This window comes from Pyxicephalus adspersus, chromosome Z (assembly GCF_032062135.1).
Source record: "Pyxicephalus adspersus chromosome Z, UCB_Pads_2.0, whole genome shotgun sequence".
NCBI classification, from domain to species: Eukaryota; Metazoa; Chordata; class Amphibia; order Anura; family Pyxicephalidae; genus Pyxicephalus; species Pyxicephalus adspersus.
In genome coordinates this window covers 39,317,575-39,338,927 of record NC_092871.1, presented here as the reverse complement: position 1 = coordinate 39,338,927, position 21,353 = coordinate 39,317,575, and the positions used below count along the sequence as shown (strand labels likewise).

The window sequence follows — 21,353 nt, the reverse complement described above, 5'->3', positions numbered from 1 at the left end:
ACTGTGAATTGTCCATGCAGTGGAGGCTGAGGACACGGTGGAGGACGAGGAGGCAGGGGCGGACGTTGTCACAGGACCAGTGGCGTGAGAACATGGAGGCGGAAGCGGTGTCACCTGGCCAAGTTGCTGGTGTGGCTGTGCAGGGATCACATTCACCCAGTGGGCCGTAAAGGACATGTATTGTCCCTGACTGTAGTTACAGCTCCACACGTGGGCACTGCCGTGCATTTTGGCAGACACTGACAGGCTCAAGGACTGGCCCACCTTCTGTTCTACATAATTGTGCAGGGCTGGTACTGCCTTTTTCGAAAAGAAATGACGGCTTGAGACTCTCCACCTCGGCTCAGCACAAGCCATCAGTTCCCTGAAAGGTGCAGAGTCCACCACTTGGAAGGAGAGGGACTGCAGCACCAGCAAGTTGGACAGGAAAACATTCAGCTTCTGCGCCATTGGATGAGTGCACGCATACTGTTGTCTCTTGGCAATCGCTTCGGTGATCGATCACTGACGGAATGACCGACGAGGAGTAGCAGGACCATCTGGACCAGCAGAAGATGGAAATGACATACAGCTCCCTTCGACTGAGGTGGTGGAGCCTTGACTGCCTGGAAGCCAGTGCGTGCCATTGGGTGATGCAGTGGTTGCTGCGGCAGGCTGGCGTATCTCCCAGGCCACATTATGGTGATGCTGCATATGTTGACGCAGGGCTGTGGTGCCAATATTGGCACCCTGGCTACGCTTTACCTTCTGCCCACATATTCTACATATGGCCATGTTAACCTCCTCCGGCGGCTTAACAAAAAACTGCCACCCCGCCGAGTAGGTGATTTTTCCCCCAACACTCCGCACTGACTGATTGCTACCGCTGCTGCCTCCGTGAACCCCTGCACCACTACTTCCCAGGCAGGTAGGCTGCTGCAAAGCAGGTGGTCTACCCCGGGCACGTTTGGCTTGCGACCTCCCACTGCTGCCACCCTGCTGACTACCAGCCATGCTACCTACCTTGCTGGCTCAGCCACTGCCTCATGGGCAAGCTACCTCCCTCTTCTCCTGATGATGATGAAGCCCCTTCTTCACCCAGCTCCCAAGTGCGATCGGCTTCATCATCATCGAGTAGTGTATGCACGTCACTGATGTCCTCCTCAGCGGTCTCTGGGACAGGAGCCTGACCGCTCACAATACCACCTCCCACGCCACTCCCCTCATCACTACTTGCCTGCCTAGCGGAGGAAGCGGCGGATGTCTCCTCCAGATATTGGCTGGGCTGCCTATTAGCTGCTGACTATCCTCTACTAGCTCGTCCTCGCTATATAGTGGAGCTGAGTCCACAGCATACAATACTTCTGTGGCTGAGGGAACAGCAAAGGACAGAGGCAGGTTGAGGACAGGTGAGGGCACAGGGCCTGCTCCCAGACCATGCCAACTAAAGGTTGTGTCTGACAAACCCACCGACTGTTGGCTGGGGGTGTCTGATGTCCATTGGGATGTAGTGAATGACCGAGTTAACCAATCAAGAATCGCAGGGTTGCTGGTTGCCATATGACACCGGGAGCTCAGGCCTCTCGCTGCAACTCCTGCTGACACGCCCCCTTACTTTGCTGCAACCTCTGCCTGCGCCAGAAACATTTAGGCCTCTGCCACTCCTCTGTGCATGGCCTGCCACTTCGCTGTCTGACATACTTTTACTTGAACTAAATAAATTAAAAGTAAATTAAAACACACCTAAAAGCGACAAATATATTTTTATTTTTGTACAGAAATAGGCCATTAAACGCTTTTACCACAAATAACTGCAACAGTGAACTGCATATATATTTTTCTTTTTTTACTCATCTACGTCACTAAACGCTTTCACCACAAATACCTGCAACAGTGAACTGCGTATATATTTTTCTTTTTTGTACTCAAATACGTCACTAAACGCTTTCACCACAAATACCTGCAACAGTGAACTGCGTATATATTTTTCTTTTTGTACTCAAGCGCCTGCACACGTCTCTCCCTGCACTCAGAATGCTGTAAAATGTCTTAATCCAAGATGGCTGAGGCTATTTGCTGTAAAATGTCTTAATCCAAGATGGCTGAGGCTATTTATAGGGCTGTGACATCACAGGGCTGGCTGGCTGCAGATTGGTTGCATTCATGGCATTATGGGTCATCCCGCCTTCCCAGAGTTCCTTGCCCCATGTCCTCACATGTGTTGCCGCCAATTTAGGAAAAATTGTGATTGGTTACCATCAATCACAAGGAAATTCTGATTCATTGCAAATCAAATTTTTCCTGAAATTCATATCGAATTCCACTTCGTAAGCTTCGATTCGCTCATCTCTACTAACCTGATGTAAAAGTCCACACAATAACTCCTCCTTATCTTCCAACCACTATTCTCTAACTTGCCCCTAATACCACAGCCAGTTGATTGTTTTGTCACAAAACTTTATGTTCCAAACCCATATTGTAGGCCTTACACCTACATCCGCAGAAGCTGTCCAAGGCCTCACTACTGAGAATAAATTTTAGATTGGGGTTTAGATACCATGGACCAAGTTATATGAAATTTACCCTTAATGTTAAAGAGAGAATATGGCACATGAAACTGAATAGCCTTAGGAAAGATCTTCTAGGATACTGAATTGTCTATGTACAGTTTTCTTTTAAAAACAAAATGCATTCTCAGTATTGGAGGTAAACGAAAGGCTTTAATGAGTAGGAAGTCAGTAGAATTGCAACTTGCAGAGTGTGCACCTATTTATTCACACCGAGTATTGCAAACTTGTCAAGTTGTCAAAAGTCTCACTGTTTTACTTCGTCCACTGATAATTACAATTTAGTTGTTTTGTAAAAATCCTAGAGAACATTGTGCTAACTTCTCAGAAAACAAGAAATGAGAACATGTATTGGAAAGTTAGGAATGATTTGCCATCTTTCGTTCGAACAGAAACCCTAAATAATATATTTTACTTACACTGAAACTGATTCTCACGCGTTTAATTCTGATTTTTTGTTTGCTTCCAAAAGCCAATCATATCAAAGAAAAACTCAATCCTTAAATAATTTTTAATTAACATTCATTTAAAATTTTAGTTTCAAGCAGAAAAAGAAACAATGAGATAGGGTGGAGTTTACCTTTATTAATTGGTTATATGGTATTTTAATTTTTTTTTTTTTCAATTTGAACTTCTATGAACCATTGTAAAAAAAAAGACCACAGGGGCTATACAGTGAAAGTGGGTAGCGACTGTAATTAGTTATATTTGTAACTGTGAGTCCTAAATGGATTTGAATGAAACAGCAATTATTGTTGCCTACTTAAATAAAAGATCAAAGATTATCTGAATTAGAAAATAGGGAATTGATTTCTTCTTAATTTTTTTGAGCAAACCCTTCAAAATACAACTGAAGCCCAGGACATTCAAAAACCAAGAGTGCATAAGATTTATTTCAGCTTTTTGGATCTGCCTGCTACAGACCTCAATTTGTTTATATATATATATATATATATATATATATTATATATATATATATATATTTTATATATATATATATATATATATATATATATATATATATATATTAGGTCTCATGTAAATTCCAAGGGGCAACTCCAGTCTATAGGCTGTCCACAGCAACTCAAAAGTCTGTTTTCTGTGGTTGTCGATGCTATCAAATTGCCTGGATTTGCATATTTTATTAGAACTTCATTAGACAAATTATATTCAATTTTCTTTGAAAATGGGACTTGTTCCTAAAGCTATATACTGATATTTTAGCCATATGTACAGCACAAGCTTGATGGACGGTTTGAATATAAAACTATATAAAATGCTTACCTGTAGAACAGTCAGCTCCAGTCCACTGTGGCTCACAGCTGCAGACACCGCTGTCCATTAGGAATGTCCCATGGCCCGAACACTGCTCCTGGCACAAGGCCAAGGCATTCTCACAGTTCACACCTCCCCACCCTGCAGAACAGTGGCATTCTCCATGTACACACACGCCGTGGTCAGAACATGTTGGATCCAGGCAATTTTCTGTATCATGTGGAAAGACAACATTTGTATAAATACCAAGAATAATATTATCCCCTTTAGAACATTTGGTGATGAATCAATCATTTAAATGTGAATGTTTGGTGGATGTCATATTCCCTGCTTCATAAATATTCAATGCTGCTGAGAAAAAGCATTTCAAATGTAGAGAAGACAGCTATAACATCAAGAAAATATGGACCTTTCTCATCCAACACATGCAGCGTCCTCAAATATGGGGAGGTCATACCGACCTTTTAAAATGTTTAAAAAGTGCAATCTTCTGCATAAAGCAGCCACATTTACAAAAGGTGGAGTTACGAATTGCAGATTTTAATTTTAGCTGAATTTATATTTTGTAATGCAATTGTAAGTACATACAAATCATAATATACAAAAAAAGGTCTTCCTGTATGGTTCATTTCACTAAGCTATGCATATGTCAGTTTTTCAAATGATTGTCCTTCTTTTAGTCACATAAATTTTTTTTCAGCTTTTTGGCTCTCATTGCTATGATTAGTCTAGCCTAAAGAATTCAGCTTGGCTGTAATGTCCTGGGTAATGTCTAGGGGTAATTACAGGGAGCAGGAACTTTTCTAGCCAACTCAAAAGAACAAACATGTGAAGCAGAGGTAAAATCTCAAGATTTAAAATTACACAGAAACATTTACTTTTGTTATTTTTGTCCATTTCATTAGCCTCTATTAAAACTTTTGGCCATTTAAACAATTCTGTAATTTAAACACTGTAAAGAAACAATCATTTTATATATATTTACATCTGCACTCAATAAAGAAATGTATATACAATGCCAAAACAAACCTTCTTCACATATTTCTCCTTTGTATCCTGGCACACAAATACAGATGCCCATGATGCATGTACCGTGGCCCCCAGAGCAGGTGGGGTCAATACATTGTTCCTCTGGGACATCACATTCTGCACCTTTCCACCCACTTCTGCACACGCAGTGTCCTTTTTCATATTCACCATTGCCACTGCATAACACAGGGCATGAATCTGCAAAGATCAATAAAAAACACAAACCTGAAAAAGGAATTGTATGGATTTTCTCTTGTAACGTTTAATAACACTTTGAGTTTCAGTTGCAGGTATTCTATTAAAAAGGCATAACAGTTGTTTAAATGATGGAGGTAAGAAAAATTCTCTTCTTATGGCAATGTTTGATTGACAGACTGTGGAAGTTAACATGAAGATTTGGGGTTTATAGCTGTTCCATTTGGAGGCTTTGTACTATACAATCTGATTGTCCAATTTCTTATGCCCTACCTTTTCATACGGTTTCCTAATTCTCATTCTCTGTTTTCCAGGGCTGGGGAACTGAGGTGTGTCAGGACTTCAGCCTTTTGCTCTGCTTCTGTGGCATACTTTATAATTATATATGGAGCGGCCAGGATGGTGTATATGATGGTGAGGAAGCATTTTTATATCAGATATCATCATATCACCTGTTGATCACTAGCTTTTGAGTAAGGCAATATAAAGATTATGATTATACACTGTAAATAAGGCTGCATTTCAGTTCATACATAAGGCATTATCAGCTGTCAGTTACCTGAGATAACACTTCACAAAAAAAGTAATTCATAAGCTGTAAATTCTGTGACATTTTATGAGCAATTAACCTAACTGATTTTCTTCTTATTATACCGACTGTTCTCTTGTAACCGCTGACAAAGTAGGGGCCTACAAAGTATTGGTGAAAGAAAATTCCCATGTTTACCACAGAATTCTAGTCTCTGTTTAATGGCTCCTTTATAGTAAATAACTCATCACATAATGATACTTAGATAGGGTGATTTGACCTATGTCACTATCTACAGTGAAAATGACTTAATTCTTCTTTAAATAGAGTGCCAAATGTGGTAGACCACAGAGTTATCATCCTTACATGGAGAAAGAGCTCATGGAAGATGCTAAGTGATCGGACAAAGTCAATAGTAAAATAGATTTTAAAGCCTAAACCATATTGTTTAGTATGAATGGCTATCTCCTGAGTCCATTTAGTAGGGCTATCAGAATCCTGAAAGGGAAATATAGGGCACTTCTACTATGCAATGCTAAAAGTCACCCCATGTCTATTTTGGATGTCAAATGTTGTAACAAAAGTAAATATTACTCCCAAAACAAACATATTGGTCAATTTATAATCAAATCTATATTCATACTTTTCACTAATATAATAGATGTCTCAACAGGTCAAATAACATGTGTATGCAACATGTTATCAAGTTTATGATGAACCTTCACAAATAAATGTAATATGTTTAAAGCTGAATTCCAGGCAGATATAAAAGACTTACATTAAAGCAATCCTGCATATTTTGCATTTTAAATTTGACTAGGTATTAGCCTCCTGCCATCCCTGTGTAGCAGAACTAAGATTAACCACCTGAGCGTTACACTGAGGTCTAGATTTCTGTACCAAAAGTGATCCACTGTTTTTCATGAATTTTTTTTTTTAAAATTGTAGACCTGTAACTTACAGAAATATGTCCGAACAGGGGTTCTAGTAGATAATATGAATATAAAAAATGTATTTACTTTTATTTTTTTTTTTTTTTTTTTTATTGGATTGGATACCGGAGTTTGTATTCAATCCAATACAAAATGAGCGTTTGAATTTACCAGTTATGTACTTTGTATTAATTTTATATTATTTTGTATTGGATTGGATACGCAAGTTTGTATCCAATCAAATACAAAATATAAATTTGAATTTCCAAGTTATTTACTTTTTTTTATTTTTTTGTATTGGATTGGATACGCAAGTTTGTATCCAATCAAATACAAAATATAAATTTGAATTTCCAAGTTATTTACTTTTATTTTACTTTTTTATTTTTTGTATTGGATTGGATACGGGAGTTTGTATTCAATCCAATACAAAATGACAGTTTGAATTTACCAATTACAAACTTTGTATTTATTTGAATTATTTTGTATTGGATTGAATACAGGAGTTTCTATTGAATCCAATACAAAATGAATGAATGAGTTTCTATTTGAATTTCCCGCACACGCGCCGACGTCATCACGCACGCAGAAGCCTTCCGTTTTTTTTCTCCGCCGGACGGCTTCTCGCTTCAGAGATCATCCGGCGCTGGACGAAGACGGACGTGGACGATCAGCGGGACCAGGTAAATGCCGGCCGCTATCTTGTGTTCCGCCAGCTGGTATCTTGTGTTCAGCCGGCCGGCCGGCGGAGCACAAGATGCCGGGCGGCGGAACACAAGATGCTGGGCGGCATCTTACCGGTCCCACTGGCACCCGACGCTGGAGAGGGAGATCGACAGACGACGATGGACGGAGGACGACGCTGGAATAGGAAAACGACGCTGGAAGAGGAAAACGACGCTGGATGTGCACAGCAGGACCATGGAGGTAAGGCTGTGACAAAAATACAGGGTTAACCATCCTAGCCATTTTTTCTATTTGCCCGACCTTCGTACGGGCATAACGGCTAGGTGGGTAAAGGAGTTGGAAGCAGCACAAGGATTAATTAAGATGTGTTGCAGTACAAAGAGAAATTGCTAATTGAAGGCGAGAGAAAGGTAACAGAAGTGAGCTGCCTGCTGCCTAACCTTTAAATGACTGGTTAAACAATTTAATTGTAGAAATTTAAAAAAAGACCAAGTGGTGCAGTGTGGCAGGTTTGTGTATATTTCAGAACTTTGTGTGCAGAAAATGTAAATTCTTTACCAGGTTAACATTTCATTTACATCTATGTACTTAGCTTTTTATGCCTTGAATTCAGCTTTAAATGTTGCCATTTTTCCAGGTCTATTCAAAATGGAAATATGTATAATACCTCCTTCCATTACCAACATTGTTTGCTGGACTTTAATGTGTGTGTCTGGGCAAAATAAAAAACAAAAAAAAAAATTTCAGCACATCTCTGCAATCTATACCATTTATTCTTTTAATGCCATGAATGGGGAGTCCTGTATATTCAACTTGAAATAAAAGTTGAAATATTCAACATGTAAATAAGCTAGCCAAGATTAAAGAGTTACCATAAATGAATGTTGTAAATAATTTAGTTATTTGTATGAGTTGGGAAGTGGGCCATACCAACAAACATGGTAAGCATGTGATGTGACACATTATGATTACGGTTATTTAACACCAGCACTAATTTGTGTTTTAGGGCCACAGTAACAGTGACTAATTGTCATGTTAAAATATATATATATTTTAGATGATTTAAACTTTGAAGCATGGCACAACATACTGCTAGAAGTTGTCACTAGAGGATGGGTACACTGCAGTCATAAAGGATTTGTACATGGTCAGCAACAATACTAAGGTAGGCGATGGCATTTAAATGAAGCTCAATTGGTACTAAGGAGCCCAAAGTATGCCAAGAAAATGTCCTCTACACTATTAAATCAACACCAGCCTGAACCAATAATACAAGCCAGGATAGATCCATGCTTTGATGATATAAGTGCTAAATTTTGACCCTACCATCTAAATGTTGTAGCAGAAATTGAGATTTTATTTTGTCCAATTCTAGTGAGCCCATGGGAATTGTAAAATAGGATGCCTGTTCTTAGCTGATAGGATTGCATCCGGTGTGGTCTCCTCCTGCTGTAGCCCAGTTGTTTTATGGTTCAATGTATTGTGCAGAGATGCTGTTCTGCATAATTTGATATCTAATAGGTATGTATTCATCTGTTCACAAAAAGGATATTGTGGAATTGGAGTGCAGAGAAGGGCAACTAAACTAATAAAAGGAATGATATTGGCTAAAAGTAGATAATAGCTAAACCGAATCTATTCTTCCTCGAGAGGAGACATTAAAAGGGGGATATGATCACCCTGTATAATTATATAAATGGTCCATATAAAAAATTATTCACTTTAAGCTCATAGATATTTGATCCAGGGAACATCAGATTGCCTCACAGGATCAAAAAGGATTTTTCCCCTGTTGGAATAAATTGAACCAGGGTTTTTATTTTGCCCTCTCTGGATAAACTATGTCTATAGGGATTTTATCTGAGATATGTTTTTTGTGGTTGAACTTGATGGACTGATGAAGACTTGATGTCTTTTTTCAACCTATATATGTAACTATGTATTGAATTACTGTTGCCTTTTTGTCAGCTCAAATCTGTCTTGTCCTCTTGACCTCTGGCATCAGTATAGCATTATGGGCCAGATAACTACCACTCACTGAATAGGTTTCCTTTTTTGGACCATTCTTTGTAACCCCTAGAGATGGTGGTGGATGAAAATCCATGCAGATCATCAGTTTCTAAAATACATATACATAAATTAAAAATACATACAAATATATTAAAGTCAATTAAATCACCCTTCTTCTACATTCTGATGCTCATTTTGAACTTTGAACTTTGACAATATCCATATGTATAATTGGCTGATCAGATATTTGCATTAACAAGGTAGCTAGCTCCGTTAGTGTATAATTGTGTGTATATATTATATATATTTTTTCAACATTATGTACACCCAATACATCACCCTCTGCACTGCATAATGTTTAAAATATTGATGAACATGATATTGTATGGGTTTTATGTTTAGCATTTTTCTAGTCCAAGTAATAGTGTGCCAAATAGAGAGAAAATGTAAGTAATATAAAGATTAGTGATCTTTACCTCTGGAGCAGTCAGGTCCCAAAAATCCCGGGAAGCAGTGACAATGCCCAGATATACATTCTCCGTTTCCATTACAGTTAGTTGAGCAATCATCCATCATTTCTGTGAGTGAATAAAATGGAATAAACTACACTGAGTTAAAGTTTGGATTCAGCTGTAAAAGTAAAACATTATGAACGACAATTGCAGGGGAAATTGCTTCAAATTTCTCTTTGCAGTAAAAATAATCATACTGGCTTTTATTCTGATCTACCAACGACTCAAATACTTATTTGAGTCGTTGGTAGATCAGAATAAAAGCCAGTATACACTTTTTTTCTCAAATGAATAAAATTGTCAAAGAATCAGTGGCATAAAAAAAAACAATTCAGGATATAGAATGTAAAAGCGAACAAATAAATTGCTGGATAGTGTTTTGTACATAAGATAAATATGCATTTGCCATCATCTGTTTCAGTTCGATAAAAGTTGAAAAAGATAATTTTATGTCGGAGTCCTAGAAAGTTTAATGTCATCAATATATCACAGACTCAATAATTGGAATTGTTTACCGGACTTAGGTTTACAATCCTGAAAAACAGCACTCGCTTTGATGAATATAAAATAAAAAGCAAGGGCACATCATTAGATTTACAGAGTAATACTTCAAGTATCATTTTGCACATTTATCTGAAATAACCCACATGTAAAGTGGTTGTCTGAATCTTCTTCTGGGCATCATTATTATTGATGCAATGAAGAAAGTGATCTCTCAGAGGGAAGACCTTCTAAATTGTTTGCATAGTTAACAAAATGAATGAGGGACATATAGCTATAAATGTCGATGTCCCAATTATGAAAGCTGCAGTGTAGGAATGTGTTGACGTTGCATATAGCATCTGATAAACTAGAACTATAAACTAAATATTAGTTCTAGATTTTTAGATGTATTTGAAGATCATGCTGCCCCAGGTTCAATTTAGTCTTGACATTCTTTAATAAAAACCTTTACAGAAGAAATTATTAGTCACCACTGTTGACTTTCTTCTGACATTAGCACTTTCCAAAGCCACTGGCCCCTGAACAAGCATGCAACAAATGCATTAAGACTTTGTGATCTGTGTACTTATTTTAGGGCACAGAAAGTAATGAAGACACTGGATCACCTTGAGAGGCCTATCATATACAGTGGTAATGTTTTTTATTATTCACAAAACAGTGCTTTTAAACTTTTTTTCCTATTTTGCATTTAGTGTTGCTAATGAAACCCATGTTTTTTTACAACCACCTTGTGCCAAGCTTGTTGTACCTGTGCACATTGTTGTACTTCAGCAACTGCTGCCATAATATTGTTCTGATTATGTCAATGATGAACTATGCCTTAACATTACACTATGGTAAGGATGCCTATATTTTCACTCTCTACCAGATGTGCTTGGAACAGGGTGACAATGTTATAAAGTTTTCATCTCATAACAGGGCCTAATCAAGAGACCAATATCGGGTACTGCTGCATAATTAAGATTAAAATTTACTAAAAAATAACATTTTAGGAGCCTGATTTGTGATTCACTTTGAAATTATGTGGTAATGCAAGTTTTATGCATTTTATTATAAAGTGCCATTCGTTCTAAATGTCCCTCCAAATGCCGAAAGAGTTGAGCTGCAGTGCATCCCAACATACGGCAACTCATGTAATTTTAGGATAGGATTTAGGGTTAGGTTAATGTTAGACTTATTTATAGGGATTAAGTGTAAACAAGAAAAAATAAGTCCGAAGATAAATATTAGGAGCTAAGTGTTAAAATAAATGTTTGATTTGTCAATAGTAGTAAAGTGGATGAGCAAAATACATAGAGCATTTATGACAGATAAAAAAAAAGTAATTAAATAAAATAGCGTTTTGTATATATGTTATGAAAAGCTTACTTAGCAAATAAAAAAGTGCGATGACCCCCCTAAGCTTCTGGGATTTTATGATAACATTATCATTATTACTAGTTGCCTTAAAGTTTTTAGTAATATGGAAAAAATCTGTTTGATCACAGTGTTTAAGACTTCCTGTCATTCTTTAGACCTGCCAATAGTGTTGGTGTTCAAATTCGGGTCCACCTTATGTTCGACCAGAATATGGCTGTTCAAAATAGGGAGACCCGAACCAAATATCACGTGTTCGCGTGTTCAAATTCGGCACTGCCCAAAAATGCTAGGGCCCTCCAATAAGAGCAGAAATGCTCTCCTCCATCTTTGTGGTGGCAGGTAGCCGATTGGCTGTCTGTCACCGCATGCCACACAGGCAGCCATTGGCCTATATAAGGCCAGGGAGTGCTTGCAATCTGCTAGCAGACACAACCTCTCTGTGCTGCTTGTATTGTCAAAGTAAAAAAAAAATAAAAGTGCTTTAGCTAGATAGTTAAACTGTGTAACACACACTATTAGTCAGATAGATAGTTGGATTGTACTGTATTGCTGCAATCCTGTAATCTGCTGTCCTCAGATAGGTAGAGGGTTTCACAGTTAGTCAGATAGATAGATAGTGAGTCTGTCAGTGTGCTACATACAGACAGCCAGAGCAAGGGTACCCTGACGGCGTGCACACTATCACACTTGTACTGAGAAACAGTCAGACAGACAGACGCAGTGACGGACGTCACATTTGTATACTGTGCTGCATATTACAAGCATCACCGCTGAAGGAAAGTGCCATATACAACACACACAGGGCACTTGCATTTTTTGGGTAACCCCCCCCAAAAAAAAAAAAATCTGTTTACTGTAAAAATTTACACTTTGTGAAGCATATTAGCTCCAAAGTATTTTGCAGGGTGTGAAGCCACACAAACATTTCAACTATGTCAAGCCAAAGAGGAAGGGGCAGCTTTGCCAGGGGTGGCAAGCAAAGCAGTATGGGTTTGTTTTTAACTGCAGACACGAGAACAAGAAGCCAGCCGGATCTTAGACATTTTAGAGCTGCTGGTGGTGTGCATCCATTATTACTGCACCTTGAACAACAAGTAGTAGAGTACATGACCCCGCCTGGGTCAAGAGATTGCACCCTCTCTTCCTCCCAGTCCCAGACACAGGCCTAATAGGGTTCCCAAACCATAGTCCCTGATACACCTGTTCCTCCTACGTCTTCCTTCTCGGCTGGAAAGTCTCGTATACAGCAGTACGTAGAGGAGTCCCATCCAGGGGTTGGAGAAGCAGAGCAGGATGCATTCCTTGAACACACACTGTTGTTTCAGTCATCTGATGAAGAGAGTCAATTCTTTACCTTCAGGCTTTAACTTCTCTTACTTTTCACCCCAACACTCTGAGCCAAATGAGCCACTTCAAAGTGTCCCTAAAAAGCAGCTGCTTCCTTTCCGCACATACACGGAAACTGTTTCTTCTAATGATGATGATGATGATATCCTTGATCCAACATGGGACGAACAAGAAGATCATCATAGGCAGGAAGAGGAGGAGGAAGAAGAGGAGGAGGGGGTTGCAGAACGCCCTCAAAGGGGGAGAGGGAGGATGAGGGTAAAAGCTGCCAGCACTCTGCAGTCTTCAAGTACCAGTGAGGCAAGTCATAGTCGTCCATTGTTGGCAGCTGTCACCACAGCTGTGCCTCAACAACGGCGGACTGCCACCACGAGCACCAGCTCCAGAGCACCTTTCGGCCCAGTTCGCAGTTCGCCTGTGTGGGCATTTTTTACTGTCCATAGTGATGACAACACTTTGGTCATGTGCAAACTGTGTGCTCAGCACTTGAAACAAGGCAAAAACCCAAATAAACTTGGAACAAGTTGCATGAGCACGCATTTAAAAACCAACCACCTGCTAACCTGGCGGGAACAACTGGGCAAAGCACAGAGCTCTGTGCTCTCTATCTTCCTCCGCTGCCTTTCCTCCTTCTGCCAACAAAGGTCCCTGTGCTGCTGCCAGCAATTTAAGTGGGGCATGTAGTCGAGCATTACAGTTCTCAGGGTCCACCAGCGGTGGGAAGGAGCTGCAAGAAGGGCTGGTGTTTTTCGCTTTGCTAGCAGTCAAGACCAGGCATCATTGCAATCCCCAATACCTTCTACCCCATCGTCTAATATTTCTCTCGTTAGCATTAGCAGCATCTAACCTTCCATTCCCCAGATTCTTGAGCACAAGAGGAAATATGGCCCAAATGACCCCAAAACAAAGATAATCAATGCGGGATTGCACAGCTGATTGTGTTTAAGCTCCTCCCTCCAATGCAAACCTTTACGCATTCTTCTGGCAAACCCACAGTATGTTATGCTCAAGCGGCAGTATTTTGTACAAAAATGTGTTCCTGTTTCCATGAACATGTGCAGAGCAATGTGTCTGTAGCCCTGCAGCACTCTGGCAGTTTCTGGCAAGGTGCACCTGACAACCAACAGTTGGTCGGAGTGGGAACATATATTTCTTACACAGCTCACTGGGTAACCTTGGTGGCAGCAGGGGAAGATGCAGCTGCAAGAAGGCCTGCATACCTAGCTCTGCCCAGAGCACATCGCCATGCAATATCCTCCTCAACCTCCACTTCCATCTCCTCCTTTGACTCGTCTGCTTCAACCTCTTCCTCCAGGGACACTTTGCCCTGGAGACCCAGCACCTTCCATTCACCAGCATCTGTTCACTGCCAGCAACAACCTGCAGTTTGCTATTTCAGTGCACAAGTCAGAAGTTGCCACACAGTCCTGACGTTGCGATGCCTGAGTTCCCTTAGCCACACGGGCGCAACCATTCTAAGTGCACTGCTGGAGCTGGAGAACAAATGGCTAACTACACACGGACTAGGCCAGGCAAGGTCATGTGTGACAACAGGGCCAAACTGCTGGCAGCCCTGTGTTCTGGGAAACTTACACATGTACCTTGCCTGGCCCACGTCATGAAACTCATAGTATAATGCTTCCTTGCGAATTATTCAGGCCTCCAGCCGCTGTTGCTGAAGGTCAGAAAGTTGTCAGTGCATTTCTGCCAGTGGCACACAGCCAGTGCCAGATTGGTGGATTTACAGCCAAACCTCAATGTGCCGGTACACCGGGTGATTTGTGATTTACATCCTGCAGCGGCTTGCTGAATACCAGAAAGCGAGGGTGGATTACGTGGTAGAGTCTTACTTACTGACTTACTTCAGCCCTGCAGATTGGCTGCAAGTTGAGGACTTGTGCACTGTATTGGCACCTTTGGAAGAGGCGACCAGGATGATCAGCATGGATCAGGTCTGTGTCAGTGACACCATCCCTATCATATGCCTGTTGCAACAGATGATGGTAGAGATTGGACACGACACACAGTGGACGCTGCAGGAAGAGATAACGTTTCAAACATCATCTCGGACTTGCATGCCTACTAGGCATAGTGTACCGCAAATCCAGGAGGAGGAGGTGGAAGGTGGAAAAGGATGAGGAGGAGATTGCAGGCATGGGAGAAGGGAAGGAAGGGTCAGAAAAGGATATGGAGGGTACATGGCATCCATCCACCCAAACACAAGGCGGCATGTTCCGTGGATGGCAAGACCAGGCAGAGGGGAAGGAGGATGACCCAGTGCTGTTGTTCAACCCACAGGAGTGTGGGTCCAGAGTTCCTTCAGCTGTGGGAACGCACATACAACACAAAAAAAAAATTGACTGACAACTATTGGATTGCTACATTACTTGATACACGTTACAAGCCTGAGATAGAACAACTCATCTTGCCCCAATACAGGGAACCGAAAAAGCAGCACCACCAAGAAGTGCTTGTAAGGGACTTGTGCTCAGACTTTCCATATACCAGCAGCAGTAGCAGGGATCTCTATGACAGTTCCACCAGCCATGGCAGCCAATCTACCTTAATCGGGTGGCAGCAGAAGGAGAGGTCGTCTAAGCCAAACTATGCAGGCTTGTTTTGAGCGGAGGAAAGCCGCCAGTCGTGCAACAGTTGCCAATGACAGTCAGCAGCGATACTCCATGTCATGGAGCAGGAATACCTGAGCTGTACATGGGGCATATGCAACCTGCAAAGCCAGGACCCACTGCGCTACTAGGCATCCAAGCTTGAGCAGTGGCCGGAGCTGGCAGAACATGCCATTCAGATCCTTGCCTGCCCCGCCACAAGTGTGTTATCTGAAAGAGTGTTCAGTGCAGCTGAGGGCATAGTGAGTGACAAGCGCATTGGCCCCTCTGCAGAAAATGTCGACGGACTCACTTTTATTAAAATGAATAAGGCTTGATCAGCAATGACATGAACACCCCCTCTGCAGAGTGCACTGATTAGTCGGCAACTGCTGCACGGCCTTCTGCATCTCCTTTTCCTCCTCCCCCTCATGGCCCTCTACCTCTACTCTGTCTCTGAGGCCTATACCTTGCAATGGAGCTGTGTAAAAGGCTCATTTTTGTACGGAGGACTTCCCTCGGGGCCCTCTGCCTCTAGCAACTTTGAGGCCTATATCACTTGTAACGGAGCTGTGTAACCAGCTAATTTAGGAATCTGTATTTTTCAGAGAGAAATACAGATTTTTTTCTGCCTTCTTTGATAGATAGCAAGAGGTATCGGATATAATTAAATATCTGTATTTTTTGGAGAGAAATACAGAAATTTTTCTGCCTCTTTTGATAGATAGCAAGCGGTATCAGTAATAAATATCTGTATTTTTTGGAGAGAAATACAGAACTTTTTCTGGCATTTTGATAGATAGCAAGAGGTATCAGAATTAGGAATATGTATTTTTTGGAGAGAAATACAGACATTTTTCTGCCTTTTTTATTAGATAGCAAGAGGTATCAGAATAAATATCTGCATTTTTTGGAGAGAAAAACAACATTTTTTCTGCCTTTTTGGATAGCAAGAGGTATAGAATTAAATATCTGTATTTTATGAGAAATACAGAAATTTTAAGAGAAATACAGAAATTTTTCTGCCTTTTTTGATAGATAGCAAGTGGTATCAGTATTAAATATCTGTATTTTTTGGAGAGAAATACAGAACTTTTTCTGGATTTTTTGATAGATAGCAAGAGGTATCAGAATTAGGTATCTGTATTTTTTGGAGAGAAATACAGAAATTTTTTTGCCTTTTTTCATAGATAGCAAGTGGTATCAGAATTAAATATCTGTATTTTTTGGAGAGAAATACAGAAATGTTTATGGCTTTTCAATAGCGAGTGGTATCAGAATTAAATATCTGTATTTTTTGGAGAGAAATACAGAAAATTTTCTGCCTTTTTTCATAGATAGCAAGAGGTATAAAATAGCCTCAGCCACCTTGGATTAAGACATTTTACAGTGTTCTGAGTGCAGGGATAGACGTGTGCAGGCGCTAGGGAGAGTGTTAAAAAAACTCAAAAAATGATTTATAAGTGCAGGGAAAGGATAGGGAGGAATAATTTCACAACATCTTAGTGCAGGGAGAGATGTCAGATGGTGCTAGGGACAGTGCTAGAAAAGCAATTTACAGATGTAGGGAAAGGATAGGGAGGAATCATTTCACAGCATCTTAGTGCAGGGAGAGACGTCAGAAGGCGCTGGGGACGGTCCTAGAAAAGTGATTTACAAGTGCAGGAAAAGGATAGGGAGGAATCATTTCACAGCATCTTAGTGCAGGGAGAGACGTCAGAAGGCGCTAGGGACAGTGCTAGAAAAGCGATTTACAAGTGCAGGGAAAGATTATTTGGGGATCCAAATAGCCATTATACAGCTCTGTCATTCCATCAATTTATATATCCAGAAAAATATACACGCACTTCATTGTTGCAGTTATTTGTGGTCAAAGCGCTTAGTGATATATTTCAGTACAAAAATACAAATATATTCTCAGTTCCCTTCTGCAGTTATATGTGGTGAAAGCATTTAGTGACGTATTTGAGTACAAAAAGAAAAATATATACGCAGTTCACTGTTGCAGTTATTTGTGGTAAAAGCATTTAGTGGCCTATTTCTGTACAAAAATACGAATATATTCGTCGCATTTAAGTGTGTTTTAATTTGCTTTCAATTTATTTAGTTTAAGTAAAAGTGTGTCAGACAGAGAAATGGCAGGCCATGCACAGAGGAGTGGCAGAATCCTAAATGTTTCTGGCGCAGGCAGAGGTCGCAGCAGAGTAAGGGGGTGTGTCAGCAGGAGTCCTGTGAGAGGCCTGAGCTCCTGGTGACATCTAGCGGTCGTGTCTTGACCAGCAACCCAGCGATTCTTCATTCGTTAACTCGGTCATCCACTTCATCCCAAGTGACATCAGACACCCCCAGCTAACAGTCAGTGGGTTAATCAGACACAACCCTTAGTTGGCATGGCCTGGAAGCAGACTCTGTGCTCTCACCCGTCCTCAACTTGCCTCTGTCCTTTGCTGTTCCCTCAGCCACAGAAGTATTGTATGCTGAGGGCTCAGCTCCACTATACAGCGAGGGCAAGCTAGTAGAGGACAGTCAGCAGCTACTGCCCAGCCAAGATCTGGAGGAGACATCCGCCGCTTTCTCCACTAGGCGGGCAAGTAGTGATGAGGAGAGTGGCGTGGGAGGTGGTGTTGCGAGCAATCGGGCTCCTGTCCCAGAGACTGTTGAGGAGGACATCAGTGACGTGCATACACTACTCGATGATGATGAAGCGGATCGCACTTGCGAGCCAGGTGAGGAAGGGGCTTCATCATCATTAGGAGAAGAGGGTGGCAGCTTGCCCGTGAGGCAGCGGCTGAGCCAGCAAGGTGGTAGCATGGCTGGTAGTCAGGAGGGTGGTAGCAGTGGGAGGTCGGGAGCTAAACGTGCCCGGGGTAGACCACCTGCTTTGCAGCAGCCTACCTGCCTGGGAAGTAGTGGTGCAGGGGTTCTTGGAGGCAGTGGCAGTAGCAGTCAGTGCGGCGAGTTGGGGGAAAAATCACCTACTCGGCGGTGTGGCAGTTTTTTGTTAAGCCGCCGAAGGAGGTTAACATGGCCATATGTAGAATATGTGGGCAGAAGGTAAAGCGTGGCCAAGATGCGAATGTTGGCACCACGGCCCTGCGTCAACATATGCAGCGTCACCTTAAAGTGGCCTGGGAGAACCGTGGCTCCGATGTGGTGGTCCAGCCTGCCATAGCAGCCGCTGCATCACCCAGTGGCACGCACCGGCTTTCAGGCAGTCAAGGCTCAACCACCTCAGCCGATGGGAGCTGTATGTCATTTCCATCTTCTGCTGGTCCAGATGCTCCTGCTCCTCCTACTCCTCGTCAATCAATCCGTCAGTGATCGATCGCCGAAGCGATTGCCAAGAGACAACAGTATGCGTGCACTGATCCAACAGCGCAGAAGCTGAATGTGCTCCTGTCCAAGTTGCTGGTGCTGCAGTCCCTCCCTTTCCAAATGGTGGACTCTGCACCTTTTTCAGTGAACTGATGGCTTGTGCCGAGCCGAGGTGGAGAGTCCCAAGTCGTCATTTCTTTCCAAAAAAGGCAGTACCAGCCCTGCACAAATATGTAGAACAGAAGGTGGGCCAGTTCTTGAGCCTGTCGCTGTCTGCCAAAGTGCACGGCAGCGCCGACTTGTGGAGCTTTAACTACAGTCAGGGACAATACATGTCCTTTACAGCCCACTGGGTGAATGTGATTTCTGCACAGCCACACCAGCAACTTGGCCAGGTGACACAGCTTCCGCCTCCATGTTCAGACGCCGCTGGTCCTGCGACAACGTCTGCCTCCTCATCCTCCACCGTGTCCTCAGCCTCCACTGCAGGGACAATTCACAGTGCTCCTCCAGCATACCACATGTGCAGGGCACGGCATTGTCACACTGTTCTGCACCTGGTTTGCCTGGGCGAACAGAGTCACACGGGAGAGGAAATGCTCCGTGTGATTCATCAAGATATCGAATCATGGCTTTCTCCGCGACAACTCAAAATTGGAACCATGATGACCAACAACAGGAAGATCATTATGTCTGCGCTGCATCAAGGAAGGCTGAGCCATGCACCCTGCATGGCACACATGTTTATTCTGGTTGTCAAACAGTTCCTGAAGTCTTCCACCCATCTGCAGGACATCATAAAAATGGCCAGGAAACTTTGCATGCACTTTAGCCACTTGTACACCGCAAAGCACACACTCCTTGAGCTGCAGTGGCAGAACGGCATTCCCCAACATAGGCTGATATTTGACGTTTCCACCCGTTGGAATTCCACCCTCCATATGTTGGACCAAGTATACGAACAGAGAAAGGCCATCAACGAATTCTTGATGATCCAAGCGGATAGGAGTACTCCCATGTGTAACTTTGATGTCAGCCAGTGGCAGCTCATGCGTGACACCTGCCGTTTGCTCAGGCCCTTTGAGGAGGCCACGGTATTTGTCAGTCGCCATGACTACGGGATGAACAACGTCATTCCACTACTTCATGTCCTGGAACGGATGCTGGTAAATCTGGCTGGTCAGGGGACTGGAGACATGGCGCCTAGATCCCACAGCCACATGAACCCTGTGGGGGCTGAACTGGAGGAGAAGGAGGAGGAGGACATTGGAGCGATGGCAATGTATAGCGAAATGGGTGTTTTTTCTACTCAGGTGACAGGAGAGGAGGAGCAGGAGCAGCCAGAGGAGCAAGATGGAGATGAGGAAGATGAGGCAGAGGACCCAGACACACCGTGGCAGTATGCAGTGGAGATGAGGGCAGGGAGTGCCTCCGAATCGCTTGCAAAAATGGCCTGCTGCATGCTCACTTGCTTGCGCAGTGACAGCCGAATTGTCACTATTCAGCAGAGGGATGACTTCTGGCTTTCCACCTTGTTGGACCCTCGCTACTGATCCAAAATGGGGGCCTTTTTTTCGCCCGCTGGGAGGGAGGACAAACTGAACTAATACAGAGACATCCTATGTAGTCAGTTGGTCGCTGCCTATCTGCGCCATCGTCCATCCTCTTGCAGGTCTGACCGGGGAGGCCCTCTGCACTTAGGTTCCACTGCCATGGCTGCTGTGGAGGGGTGTGGTGGCAGGAGCAGTACCAGCTCCATCAACAGCAGCCTGAGTCTTGAGCAGCTTTCTGCACCCGCATAGTGAAGAAACCACTGACGAGCAGCTAGACATAGAGCAGAACCTGAACCAGCAAGTGGTGGCATACTTGGAGGGCACCCTGCCAGCTGTCATTGAAGATCCGCTGGACTACTGGGCAGCCAAACTGGATTTGTGGCTGTAACTGGCCGAGTTTGCCCTGAAAAAGCTGTCCTGGCCGGCCAGTAGTGTGGCATCAGAGCAGGTGTTTAGTGTGCCGGGGGCCATAGGTACCCCAAGAAAAACTCGCCTGTCCACCCAAAATGTGGAGAGACTGACCATTGTCAAGATTAATCAGGCGTGGATTAGCCAGGATTTCCACCCACCAATACCTGATTATCTGATTAGATGTTCCATGCCGCCTGACCCAAACCTTGACAAAAGAGACCGGTTTCTTCTGGCTACCTGCCTCAGCTACTACTCTGATGCTGCCACCCCCCTGATGCCACACATCAGATGCCAAGTGCTCCTTCTTTCACCCACCTTCGTCAGCCGGTACTGGTATTGCCACCCACCGCCCCAGTCTGTCACAGGGTCACTTTGTGGTCTACTGATGCTGCTGCTGCCGCTGCCATCTTCACACTATGTCACCTTGCCGCTCTGTGGTCTCCTGATGCTGCTGCTGCCATCTCCACACTATGTCACCTTGCCGCTCTGTGGTCTCCTGATGCTGCTGCTGCCATCTCCACACTATGTCACCTTGCCGCTCTG

The 21,353-nt window shown here is 42.7% G+C and overlaps 1 protein-coding gene across 3 annotated transcripts in view; it reads right to left on the bottom strand.

Moving 5' to 3' along the window:
- Positions 1-21,353, bottom strand: part of TENM1 (teneurin transmembrane protein 1) — a 591,240-nt gene that overhangs the window by 202,859 nt on the left and 367,028 nt on the right. For all 3 annotated transcript variants that reach the window (XM_072431864.1, XM_072431865.1, XM_072431866.1), the window contains 3 exons: positions 9,680-9,781; positions 4,851-5,048; positions 3,831-4,031 (listed from right to left, as the gene is read on the bottom strand). In XM_072431864.1, the coding sequence (XP_072287965.1) occupies positions 3,831-4,031; positions 4,851-5,048; positions 9,680-9,781 (501 nt within the window). The remainder of the gene's footprint in view (positions 1-3,830; positions 4,032-4,850; positions 5,049-9,679; positions 9,782-21,353) is intronic.